The sequence below is a fragment of the Sminthopsis crassicaudata genome, chromosome 2 (assembly GCF_048593235.1).
Source record: "Sminthopsis crassicaudata isolate SCR6 chromosome 2, ASM4859323v1, whole genome shotgun sequence".
NCBI lineage: Eukaryota > Metazoa > Chordata > Mammalia > Dasyuromorphia > Dasyuridae > Sminthopsis > Sminthopsis crassicaudata.
The window spans coordinates 434,571,434-434,585,242 of NC_133618.1; the positions used below are offsets into that span (position 1 = coordinate 434,571,434).

Sequence of the window (13,809 nt, forward strand, 5' to 3'; positions counted from 1 at the left end):
AAAATCTTTTTGTACATCAGTTTCTAAAGTTGCAGTTCTAGATGCCATTTTTTTTATTTTAATAATTTTTTATTATATATATATTTTTTTATAATATTATCCCTTGTATTCATTTTTCCAAATTATCCCCTCCCTCCCTCTATTCCCTCCCCCCGATGACAGGCAATCCCATACATTTTACATGTGTTACAATATAACCTAGATACAATACATGTGTGTAAATACCATTTTCTTGTTGCACAATAAGCATTAGATTCCGAAGGTACATGTAACCTGGGCAGACAGATATTAGTGCTAACAATTTACATTCACTTCCCAGTGTTTCTTCTCTGGGTGTAGCTACCTCTGTCCATCATTGATCAACTGGAAGTGAGTTGGCTCTTCTTTATGTTGAAGATTTCCACTACCATCAGAATATATCCTCATACAGTATTGTTGTTGAAGTGTACAGTGATCTTCTGGTTCTGCTCATTTCACTCAGCACTAGATGCCATTTTAAATACTACTACTACTACTAGCAATAAAAGAATAAGCACATAACGTGCTGAGTGAATCTGTTAATATGAAAAATTAATTTTCTGATATGGCATGATACCAGAGACCACAGAATAAAAAACAGATAGCTTAAATTCAAAGAAAGAATAAGTGAACAAATGAGTGAAATCAGTGCAGATAAATCACAAATAATTTTCAAAAATGGATGGAGGGGATCTTTGTATTAAATATTTGTAATATAAATTTTGACATCCAAAATCTCCAAAACATTGAAAATCCATAAGGTTAAGAGCCCTCCCCCAGGAGATAAAGGATATGAACAGTTTTCAAGAATGAAGAACTCTCCAAAATTATACAACAAATATTAAACATCAAAAAAATCCATAGAGAAGGAACAATATCAAAATATTGTTTCCATTATTCATCAAGCTAGTAGACATGCTTTAAAAAATAATAATAAAAAGGAAAAAGTGAGAGGGCATACAGATAAAGAAGCTGACTGAGGCACTGATTTAAAAACAAACAAACAAACAAAAAATTGACCAATTTGGCATTAGGCATGTTAAGTTCAACTGCTTCTATCCAGAGATTCCACTTTATTTAAGTCATTCAAAAAAAAAAAGACGTGTATGTGTGTGTGTTCTAATATAAAAGCAAAATAAATTTAACAGGGAAAATCTAAAGTAAACTAAATAGTAATTTATTAATTAATTACTATTAATTAAAACCTACAAATCTCTTGATGATACATTGTAATTTTTTTTAGGGTGTATGCTTTGTAAGGAGAAAGGGTATAGTTTGGAAATTTGTTGGAAAATGTATTGTGAAGGGGCAGCTAGGTGGCGCAGTGAATAGAGCACCAGCCTTGAATTCAGGAGGACCCCAATTCAAATCTGGTCTCAGACACTTAACACTTCCTAGCTGTTTGACCCTGGGCAAGTCACTTAACCCCAGCCTCATGGGGTGAAAAATGTATTGTGACAAAGTAATTCTTTAAAATGTATATAGTGTCTCTTTATTCTTAGCCCTCTTCATTTAATTATGATTCTTATATTTCTTTTATATCTCTCATTTTCTCAATCGCAATAATAGGAGCTGGTACATAGTGCTTTAAGGGTTGCAAAGTACTTTACACATTTTCTTTTGATCCTCATAATTATCTTCTATGGTGGTTGCTATTGTCACCCAGTTTTAGAGATGAGGAAAATGAGTGATATGGCCAGGTTCACACAGGTTTTAAGGCATGAGGCAATGTTAGAACTCAGGCTTTTCTGCATCCAAGTCTGGCTGTCTATTTACTAGACTACTAGTTATAATTGTGAATTATATTTGTATTCAACTAATTGTTCAAACATTTCCCATTTCACAATATTTTTTTCCTGGTTTTTGCTATAATGAATAGATACAGGATACTTCCCTCCTTCTCCTCCCCTCCTTATAACACTACTAGGGATGTAACTAGAGTACAAGATCAATAGATCAAAAGGGATTTTTTTTTTTTTCTCAATATTTTTTTTTTATTTTATATATATATATATATATATATATATATATATATTTTATAATATTATCCCTTGTATTCATTTTTCCAAATTACCCCCCCTCCCTCTATTCCCTCCCCCCGACGACAGGCAATACCATACATTTTACATGTGTTACAATATAGTCTAGGTACAATACATGTGTGCGAATATCATTTTCTTGTTGCACAATAAACATTAGAATCCGAAGGTACATGCAACCTGGGCAGACAGATATTAGTGCTAACAATTTTCATTCCCCTCCCAGTGTTTCTTCTCTGGGTGCAGCTACCTCTGTCCATCATTGATCAACTGGAAGTGAGTTGGATCTTCTTTATGTTGAAGATTTCCACTTCCATCAGAATACATCCCCATACAGTATTGTTGTTGAAGTGTACAGTGATCTTCTGGTTCTGCTCATTTCACTCAGCATCAGTTGATTTAGGTCTCTCCAGGCCTCTCTATATTCCTCCTGCTGGTCATTTCTTACCGAGCAATAATATTCCATAACCTTCATATACCACAATTTACCCAACCATTCTCCAACTGATGGACATCCATCCATCTTCCAGTTTCTAGCTACAACAAAAAGAGCTGCCACAAACATTTTGGCACATATATGTCTCTTTCCGCTCTTTAGTATTTCTTTGGGATATAATCCCAGTAGTAGCGCTGCTGGGTCAAAGGGTATGCACAGTTTGATAACTTTTTGGGCATAATTCCAGATTGCTCTCCAGAATGGCTGGATTCTTTCACAACTCCACCAGCAATGTATTAGTGTCCCAATTTCCCCACATCCCCTCCAACATTTGTCATTATTTGTTCCTGTCATCTTAGCCAATCTGACAGGTGTGTAGTGGTATCTCAGAGTGGTCTTAATTTGCATTTCTCTGATCAGTAGTGATTTGGAACACTCTTTCATGTGAGTGGATATAGTTTCAATTTCTTCCTCTGAGAATTGTCTGTTCATATCCTTTGACCATTTATCAATTGGAGAATGGTTCGGTTTCTTATAAATTATGGTCAATTCTCTATATATTTTGGAAATGAGACCTTTGTCAGAACCTTTGTTTTTAAAAATATTTTCCCAATTTGTTACTTCCCTTCTAATCTTGTTTGCATTAGTATTATTTGTACAGAAACTTTTTAGTTTGATGTAATCAAAATCTTCTATTTTGTGATCAATAATGATCTCTAGTTCTCCTCTGGTCATAAATTCCTTCCTCCTCCACAAGTCTGAGAGGTAGATTATCCTCTGTTCCTCTAATCTATTTATTATCTCCCTCTTTATGCCTAAATCATGGACCCATTTTGATCTTATCTTGGTATATGGTGTTAAGTGTGGATCCATATCTAATTTCTGCCATACTAATTTCCAGTTTTCCCAACAGTTTTTTCCGAATAATGAATTTTTATCCCTAATGTTGGAATCTTTGGGTTTGTCAAAGATTAGATTGCTATAGATGTACCCTTTTTTGTCCTTTGTATCTAATCTGTTCCACTGATCTACCGGTCTATTTCGTAGCCAATACCAAATGGTTTTGGTGACTGCTGCTATATAATATAGCTTTAGATCAGGTACACTTAGACCACCTTCCTCTGAGTTTTTTTTCATTAGTTCCCTTGCAATTCTTGACCTTTTATTCTTCCATATGAATTTTGTTGTTATTTTTTCTAGGTCATTAAAATAGTTTCTTGGGAGTCTGATTGGTATAGCACTAAATAAATAGATTAGTTTGGGGAGTATTGTCATCTTTATTATATTCGCTCGGCCTATCCAAGAGCACTGAATGTCTTTCCAATTATTTAAATCTGATTTTATTTTTGTGGCAAGTGTTTTGTAATTTTTCTCATATAATTCCTGACTTTTCTTTGGTAGATGGATTCCCAAATATTTTATACTCTCAACATTTGTTTGGAATGGAATTTCTCTTTGTATCTCTTGCTGTTGCATTTTGTTAGTGATATATAAAAATGCCGAGGATTTATGTGGATTTATTTTGTATCCTGCCACTTTGCTGAAATTCAAAAGGGATTTTTAAAAAATTGTTTACTCTTAATGTATTATTTTTTTCTTGTCAGGATAACGTTACCATACTGCTTCATTCTTTAGTTTTCTCATCTAGTGTTAAACACTGGAAAACTACTGAGAACAACCGAAAGTTGTTTCCAGTATTTTTTATGAAAAAAGTCTGGTAACTGAGTGACTCTTGATGAAACTTATTACCTATTAAATTGTGAGTGAAAGCCCAAATGTACTTGTGGAATATGCAGAATTTTTCCTTGAGACATGAAACATTGCATGTACTTGTTATTGTTATCTTTTTTTGTGTGAACATGATCATATTTGATCATTATGAACCTCTGTAGTGAAATGGGGCAAGGCTGATATAATGTTGGAAGAATACTTTCTCTGAGGTCAGACATCTACATGCACTTCTGATGGTTTTCTACTTGTATGCTCTTGGCCAAGTCACTTCATCACCTTGGGTATGAGGTTTTTTTAACTGGAAAATGGGAAGGTTAAAATAAAGGGCCTTTCAGTTCCAATACACTTGGGATGGAAAATGCAAGTCACATCCAGAGAAAAAGCTATGGAGATTAAATGTGAATCGACGCATGGTATTTTCACAATTTTGTTTGTTTTAAGGTTTTTTTCCCCCTTTCTTCAGATTTCTCTTGCACAACATAACAAATATGGAAATATGTTTAAAAGGATTGCACATATTTACCCTATATCAGATTGCTTGCTGTCTTAGGGAGAAGGAATGGGGAGATAAGGGAAGAAAGAAGAGAAGAAAATTTATAATACAAGAAAATTATCTTTACATGTATTTGGAAAAATAAATGGCCTTTTAGGTACCTTCGAGATCCAAATTTTTGATGGCAAATATTATAGGAATTGAAAAACATTAAACTGAAAGCTTTTAGTTTTCTGAGAGCTTCCTGTTATTTTCCTTTAAGAAAAAAACACCAAAAACTAGCCCCTTAGGTTAATAAGTAAATCAACAAAATAGACACAACTTCAGGTCTTTATGTAAATATGTTCTACAGCCAGGAATCTTCTTTTCCCCTTCCCCCTTTTGCTTTCTCCTTCTCCCTTCTCTTCCCACCTCCCCTCCAAAAAAGAGGAAATGAGAAGGGGTGATACAGAGTTCTCAGCTCTTACTCTGGGGCCATATACCTGATCATTTAGAATTACATATCCTCACATTTTTTTTTTCTGTTTGTTTACATTATTATTGTAATTATATATATTGTTTTTCTTCTGCCTTACTTAATGATGCATCATATAAACTCATATAAGTCTGTCCATTCTTACCTGAATATTTCAGGTTCATCCTTTATTATAGCTGGCTAATATTTTATTGGGCAGCTAGGTGGTGTGTTGGACAGTGACAGGTCTTGAGTCAGGAAGAATCTTCTTTTTGAATTCTAGTAGATCTGGACTGGTTTTTTAAAATAGAAGGTCTCCTCCCCTTTTAAAAAATCATAGATTTCAAATTTCTAGTTAAAAGTCACTTGATCTGTTTTCTAAGTCAGTAGTCTTCGATAATTAGATATCTTAAATTTTGATGTTTTCATATTACTTTTTATCCCTGGAGTCATTGATTTCTCTTGAACATGTTCTTGTTTTCAGAGAATACATTTGTTAGGTATAGTTTGATGTTTTCTCTTTTAAGGAAATTATATATTCTTCCAATTTTTTCCTTTAGAGTTTAATTCATTTTTTGTTCTGGGTATCCAGATAGTTTTGGAAAAGTTTTTTCTTTGAGTCTCTGCTCGAAGTTATGGAATTACTCTCATATTTGTGGTTTTCTAGAGTTGTATTAATTTTTTTTGAATTGATCATTGTTTGGTTTATTCATCTCTCCAGTTTAGTTTCTGATAGGAAGTGAAAAAATGGAATGTGAAGAATAGAGCTAGGGCTAAGCTGTGCTCCCTACTTTCCTTTTGGTTCAGCGTCCCCTGCTTAGTTTTTCATTGAGTCTTCTGGGTTTTTTGCATTAACTAATACTTTCTCAGGATCAGCCCTTTACCTCCTGGGATCAGGTCTCTCATGTCTTTGAGGTTCAGAGCCGTGCATCTTCAGAGTCCTCCCTATTATCTTGATCAAGACTTTAGAGCCTTTGCTGCTGGGGTGAGAGCTACAGTTTCATGCTAGTAAGCAACTCAAATTATGTTATGTTCCTTCAAGCTGCGGATTCATCAGGGGAGACCCTGACTCTTGCTTCCTTTAAATTTAGACTTGCAAATTATGTGCTGTCTTTTGTTGTTCTGGGCTTGCTTTGCTAGATAGTTTTCCTATTGCTTATGCGTTTCTGGCTGTCTTTTTGGCAGATTCTGGAGTGAAGGTCGTTTAGTTTGTCACTGTATTTCTTAATCATTAATCATTCTCACCCAGGTTACTGTTTTGCTTCTTCCTCTCAATATCTTTTATTGGTCCCATTTTCTCAAATAGTCTTTCCTGATAGATCTAGCTATTAGTATTAGGAGTAGAAAGGGGGAAAAAAATAGAAAAAATGCAGAAACTTGACTTATGTAAAGTAATAGATAAGTTGTTTGGAGCTTGAAGTGGTCAGGTTGATTGAATGAATTGTTTTTAAGTGGCATAGATTGGGCTAAATAGAGGAAGGGACTCATAACTTCAGTTTTCAGAACTACCTTTGGTTCCTTTTAAAAATCACCAGAAAACTGAACTGTTCTTCAGTTTTTTCTTGTCCTGACTTTCTGAGTCTTTACATTGTTGCTCAAAACATGTCTTCATCCTGGAAATATCCTACCAGTACTGTTTCCCAGCTCGCTTCATTTGGTTGTCATTGAGATTGAAGAATGACTAAAATTATAAGGAATAAGTTTTAGGTTACATTAATATGCTATTTTAGTCTAAAAACAGAGGACTGAATATGACATTTTGTAAAGGAACAAGAAATAAAATCAAGGTTTAGTTTGGAGGTCAGAATAGAGCATGAGGAAAAGATCCTTTTATATGTTTTCACATGTAAATCCTGTAGTCTGGCTAGCATTGCTTCCTAACTCCTTGTTAATAGTTATACTGATAAGCAATTATGAGACAGCTTAGATACTTATAAAATAACCAACTTTCTTGAAGTATTGGGACCTTTTATGGAATTTTTCAAAATCTGTCAAAACAGTACAGTAATGACTAGGTTGTAGAAGGTAGCTCATGGAAATAGGTCATCTGGCAAAGTATTAAAAAACAAAGGGAGGACCTGAAGCTGTGGGTGTAAAGGTGTACAAGTCACTTCATAAATTTTAAGTGTTCATTTGTTTAACTTATGAAAATGGAAGTTACAATATTTATATTATCAGGATAACATAGGATCTTTATGAGGCAGGTGTTTTATAAACCTTAAAGTGATATAAAAATGTGAGTAAATTGTTAACAAGAATAATAATAATATGATCACTATCAGCAATTGGACAGTCATTAGAGATTGTTTTCATGTAGCAAGCACCTATCCAAGAAGTGTTCTCCTATTTAAACTTCAAAATCCTTAGTATTCTTAGTTATTTTGACGTAATTTATCATTTTCATTATCTGATGAGAAGAGAAAACTGAACATTTATTTTCTAGTTTTCTAAACTTAGTATCACAAGCTTGTTTGAATTCAGTATTGGTTCAAATAGAAGTCATAATTAATTTACTTATATCTGACTGTTTTATAAGTATCGTTTATAATTGGTACTGATATCATGTTTCCCTAATAGTTATAATTAAGAAACATAAAGAAAAACCTTTTGTTGGTGTTACTTATTTTGATTTCACTATCACTTGTTGATCATATATGGGATTGTGACTGGCCCAACTCTAAGAATTGGACCCCACCCTTCCCAAAGAAAAACAGTTAAACAAAAGAAATCTATGTAATGATCCCATGTGACTATGTATGCAACATTCTTCTCTGCTGATTTGAAGCATTCTTTAATGCAGTTTTGAATACTTTGCCATTCTTTTGAGTGCCCTTTGATTGTATGTATCCTTAAAGCACTTGGGGTTCAATGAATTTAATTGTTTATGTATCTTACCAAACTTGCCAGAGAGAAATTTGAAAGAAAGCTGTTTTCCTCCCATCCAATACCTTTCTTTCTTAGCCTAGGTACATTAACTTTGTATAGAAGCTTTTTAATTGCTTGTGGTTATTTATTTTATCTTACATATGTAGTTGCCTCTATTCCTCGTTTTTTTAAATCTCCTACCCATAACTCTTAAGTATTATATAATCTATTTTTATCATTTGACTATATGGTGGACTATAGTATGAGGTAATTTCTTGTCTGACTTTCTAATTTTTTCCTACTCCTTTTTAGTTTTCCCAGGAGTTATTACTAAATGGGGAATTCTTGCCAAAATACTTTATATTTTCTAGGTCATTAAGTTTGCTGTTTCTGTTTCTCCCTTGCCTACTCTGTTCAATTGATCTACTTCTATTTTTTTTAACCAATACCAGATGATCTTGATGACTGCTGTTTTATAATGTAGTTGAGATCTAGATGTATTTTTTTTTCATCATTTCATAACTCTTCTTCATATTCTACATCTTTTATTTTTCTAAATAAATTTCATTAATTTATTAAAATTATATAAAAGCATCCCTCTGGTAGGTTACTATCACATTAAACTGTAAATTAACTGTGGTAGCATTGTCATTTTTATTATTTTGACACAGTCCATCCATTATCATTGAATATTACCTCAGCTCTTTAAATTGTGTTTTGGGGCCGTTTTCTTGGAGCACCTTTAGAATAGAATCTATACATGTAATTTCTATGCTTTAGTGTATTTTGTAGTTTTTGGGAGTAGCATTTTCGTTTCTATTATTGCCATTTGGGTTTTTTTAGCTGTTGATTTTTGAGGGTTTTGTTTTGTGCCCTGTATAACTTGGCTTATGTTTTCTCAATTAATATCTTTAAGATTCACTAAGGTTTTTTAAGCAAATTGCCATGTTATTAGCAAACAAGAATAGCTTTATCTACTCTTATCTTTACTCTTTAATTTTAATCTTTAAAATCTTAGCTTTTAATTTTTTAACTTGTCTTTTTTATTGTTAGTACTTCTAGAATGCTATCAAAAAATAGGGGATGGAGAGGGAAGGAATGGGCATCCTTGATGTACTCCAATATTTACCGAGAAAGCATCTAATGCATCTGTATTGTATATAATTAGCTGCCTTTATTTTTAAATAGATTTTATAATATTTAAAAAGTCCCTCAATTCTCATATTTTATAGCTTTTTAGCATAAATGTCTCTGTCTCCCCTCCCTTCACCCATGAATTTGGTTGTTTTGTTTTTAATATTATGCTGATTGTTCTCCTATGATTGAACCATCTTAGCATCACATGTATAAATCTAATTTGGTCATGATGAATAATTTCTTAGATGAATAATTGCAGTTTGACATTTTTTTAAAAGTTGAAACACTATTAAATAATTGTAGTTAGTTTGAGAAAATTAAAAAAATTTTGAAACACTATTCATTAATTGATCTATTATTATTCTGTTCTTTTTCCTTCCCTGGTTTAGTAATTAATACAACATTTGTCTCATAAAAGTATATGAATGTTACTGTCTTCCCATGACTCTTCTAACATTAACCTCCATTTTATTGTTTATCTTTTCCAATTTTCTAATTCATTAGTGATATGGAAAATATTCAAAATATTATGTAGATTTACAAGGGTTTAAGAGAATGTTTATCCTATTGTACAGATGTTGTACAATATTAAATGGCTGACCCAAGGTCAGACAATAATAAAAGAAGCAAGCTTTGAAAACCATGATCTCCTGACTCCAAGTGTTATTAACACTAGACTACACTGTCTCTATTTTCACATGGTCATCTAAATAAAATACTGTAAAATTTGTAGTTTAAATCTATTGATAACTTTGGACTTTTTGACTATTTCTCTTATGTTTTAGATACCACTGATAGTTAATAGTGTGTGTGTGTGTGTGTGTGTGTGTGTGTGTTGTTTGGCTGCTCACAAATTACTCTTTTTTCTTCTTGCAAAACCTTAGTTTTGTCTTGTAAAATTATTATAAAATATGTTGTAAAAAATATAATTTTGCATGGATGTTTGTGTGATTCTATAGCTCTCTAAAATTGACTTCTTTTTTGTCATTCATTTTTCCAATTTTCAGTTTTCTAACCTTGTTTTACTGGGTCATGTAGTTGACCCTGGATGGGGCCATTCCTCTTGTTAAATCTATGATTGTAAATTTTCTAAATTGGAATTTGTGATTATTTCTACTTCCTATTTGTATATAAATCTCTCCTGTCAACCACCCTCCCATAATTGTGAAAGCAACTCCTTCTCCCTTTTTTTTTTTTTTTTTGTTTTGTTTTGTTTTGTTTTGTGGAATGAGCTTTTATATTCTTAAGGAATATTCATTTGGAATTTGTTGTGATATGTTACATAAAATATTGGTCTAATTGCTAAAATCCTTTATAGTTTCCTAGTTAAATAGGGAGATATTCCCTCAACAATTTATGTTCTTGGGCATTATTTTTAATTTTTTGTTTCTTGTGTAACCTGTCATTAATTTACTTTTCTCTGTTAAAAAAAATATTAGTACTCAATGATTTTTTTTTAAATTTTTTATTATATATATATTTTTATAATATTATCCCTTGTATTCATTTTTCCAAATTATCCCCCCCTCCCTCTATTCCCTCCCCCCGATGACAGGCAATCCCGTACATTTTACATGTGTTACAATATAGTCTAGGTACAATACATGTGTGTGAATATCATTTTCTTGTTGCACAATAAACATTAGAATCCGAAGGTACATGCAACCTGGGCAGACAGATATTAGTGCTAACAATTTACATTCACTTCAGTGTTTCTTCTCTGGGTGTAGCTACCTCTGTCCATCATTGATCAACTGGAAGTGAGTTGGATCTTCTTTATGTTGAAGATTTCCACTTCCATCAGAATACATCCTCATACAGTATTGTTGTTGAAGTGTACAGTGATCTTCTGAGTACTCAATGATTTAAGGTGATAACTTCTTCATAATATAGTTTAGGATCTAGTATTTTTTTAATTTTATTCTTAACTAGTGAAAGAATTTATTCAATAGAAACACTTTTCACCCTTCTAATGAGAAAACAGAAAGATTCTAAAACTGAATTGGACAGAGGAATATTGATGAAAAAATCATTGTAATTCAATGACAATTTGCTCAGAAAATCAGTCAAAGATTTTGGATTCATTATGAGGTTGCAAAAGTACCTCAAACTTACCAAATAGCTTAATTAATCCTCAAAACAGTGAAACAAGAGTTGCATAAGCAAACTCAAGTAGTATGTCTAGATTATGCTATGCAATTGTATGGACTTCCTATTAGTCCCATAGTCTGTGTGTATATATAATGTTAGTGTTGATGGTTGTTGTTTGTCCTTCATTCTTGAAGAGGACCTTGATATCAGGGAACGTGATGCCATGACATGAAAGTAAACTGGATTCAGGTGAGAGAGAGTTATGCATAGCCTCCAGCCTCATTTTCTTCTCTGGGGTCTTTTGGGTCCAATGTCAAGTAGAATGTAATTTTTTTCTCTGAAAACCTGCAAGATATCTTGCCATTTGGGTTATACAGATTAGATTTCTTTCTTAAGGATAATGCCTTAAACCTAAATTCACTCTTGAGTTTCATCCTGTACCAACAAGTCCCAGGTCAAACCCCACTTGATCAATTTTGAGGACCTTAATTGGCTCACAATGAATATGAATATCAATTTTCTCCGTTTTGACCAGAAACCCGTCCCAGATGTGTTTGTGTATTTGTATTTATATTTAACTAGATAAAAGAGGCCATTCTCTGTTTCATTTCTTTCCTATTCTTAATTATTGATTGGGTATTGTATTAGTCACACTGAGACTTGTTAAAAACCTTAGTTTAAAAAGGCTACTGCATCCAGTACCCAATGGAAATTGGGCATTTGGGCAACACAGCTTTTTTTCTTTTCTTTCCATTTTTTCTTTTTTTCTCTTCCCTTTCCTTTGTCCACATAGGGTAGCATACCCTTACCTGCAGATGTCGTCTATTGTGGACTAGAATTTGGAATGTTGGGTACAGAATTGAATAGGAAGGACGAGAAAGTTGTCTTGCATCTGGGAAATTATGCAGTGCTTTTAGTGACTGTCTAGCAAAGCACACCTTTTTAATGTTGCTGCTTTTTTTCTAATCCTTAATTCATAATTTTATTTCACCACTGCCTCAAAATTGTGAGTTTACCTGAAGGGTAATTGATGTAATATATGTAATGTATTTAAGTTAGATCATGATCAATAAGATGAAATTGCGAAAAATATTCTTGACCTGGATCATCAGAAAAGTAAGTTGGCATACCATCCAGCAAGAGTTAGAGATAGTAGATGGACAACCTGATTGCGTTATTCATAACTATAAAATATTAGAATGTCAATTATTATTGGTAGTCTGCTGGTCTAAGATCACTTAGGAATCTGTGCTAGCAGAAATAGTACATATTCATATTCATCTAGATTTCTTTATTATAAAAAATGTTTTCTCATATGAGTTATTAGTTTGGGGGATTTAGTGGGGGGGATATATTAATATCTGAAATTGGAAACCCAAGGACATTTTGTTTCATTGTGGTCTATTACTACCACTGCTTATCTGTTACTGTCTGCTGGCTTTTTTATACTTCAGGTAACAAGCTAGTAGTATATGATTGTAGAGGGAAAACCGCCTGTTGATGTCAAAGTCTTTAGTATTTGTGACACAGGCAACCATTTGAAATTAGTGTTTTAGCAAACATAACTATTATATCTCACTTTAGAATATATAAGAAACATTAAATACTTGTTTCATTTTATCTGGAATTATGATAGGCTACTTCTTCCAATGAATTATAAGACCAAAAGAATGTTCTACTTTGATATAGAAGTATTGGCCTATACTATGCACAGACATTTATGTGAGTGCTAAGAGATATTTTTACATGCCTTTTATTAATTGCTAATTCTTTCTTGATAGATTTCTAGATAGATTTTCTTGATAGATTTGTAAGATAAGGTCCTGCTTTGAGTTTTTTATTATGTAATTAGATTTACTGAGTTGGGATTTTTAACTTGTTTCCACTCAGTTACTTCTCTTCTCTATTTGGAGCACAAAATTTATTGTTAGGCTTTTACAGATTAAATGAGTTCCTTCATTTTACTAATGAGAAAACTGAGGCCTAGAAAAACTAATTGCCTTGCCCATGATCACATAAGTGATAATTATCTCAGAAGTCGATTCTTTTAACCCCAGTAATGCTACCATTATCCCTGTTTGCTCATTAACTGCTAGTTCAGCCTTTTCATTACAAAAGTAAATTCCTTTGCTTATAACAAATTCTTGCATATTACAAAACTCAGAATGATGTTTATCTTACTCCTGCACAGTGTTATAATACTGGTCCCTTGGAGAATGATATTTCTGGATCATGTACAACACTCACATCTATGGATTTTGGTGAAGGTAAGTGCTTGCAAAGGGCAGAAGTACCTGCAATCTTGATGTTTCTTATGACCTTTTTTCTTTATGATAGCCTTCCTTTGGGGGTTATGTTGTATCTATAATTACTCAAGTTTATATAGAAAAAAACAACTAACCAGAAATTAGCTTTCTGTATTTATACTTTTTTACATATTTTTTTCCATGATATTTCTCAAAAAAGTCCTTTTTAGTGAAAAGTGATTGAAAACTTCAGTTAAAATGCTCAAAATATATTTGGTATAATTGGAGGTACATATAAT

At 32.7% G+C, this 13,809-nt stretch overlaps 1 protein-coding gene across 20 annotated transcripts in view; it reads left to right on the top strand.

Moving 5' to 3' along the window:
* The window catches only part of NSD1 (nuclear receptor binding SET domain protein 1), a 169,475-nt gene that overhangs the window by 108,388 nt on the left and 47,278 nt on the right, over window positions 1-13,809 (top strand). For all 20 annotated transcript variants that reach the window (XM_074292236.1, XM_074292227.1, XM_074292226.1 and 17 more), the window contains one exon: window positions 13,456-13,531. In XM_074292236.1, coding sequence (XP_074148337.1) covers window positions 13,456-13,531 — 76 coding nt within the window. The remainder of the gene's footprint in view (window positions 1-13,455; window positions 13,532-13,809) is intronic.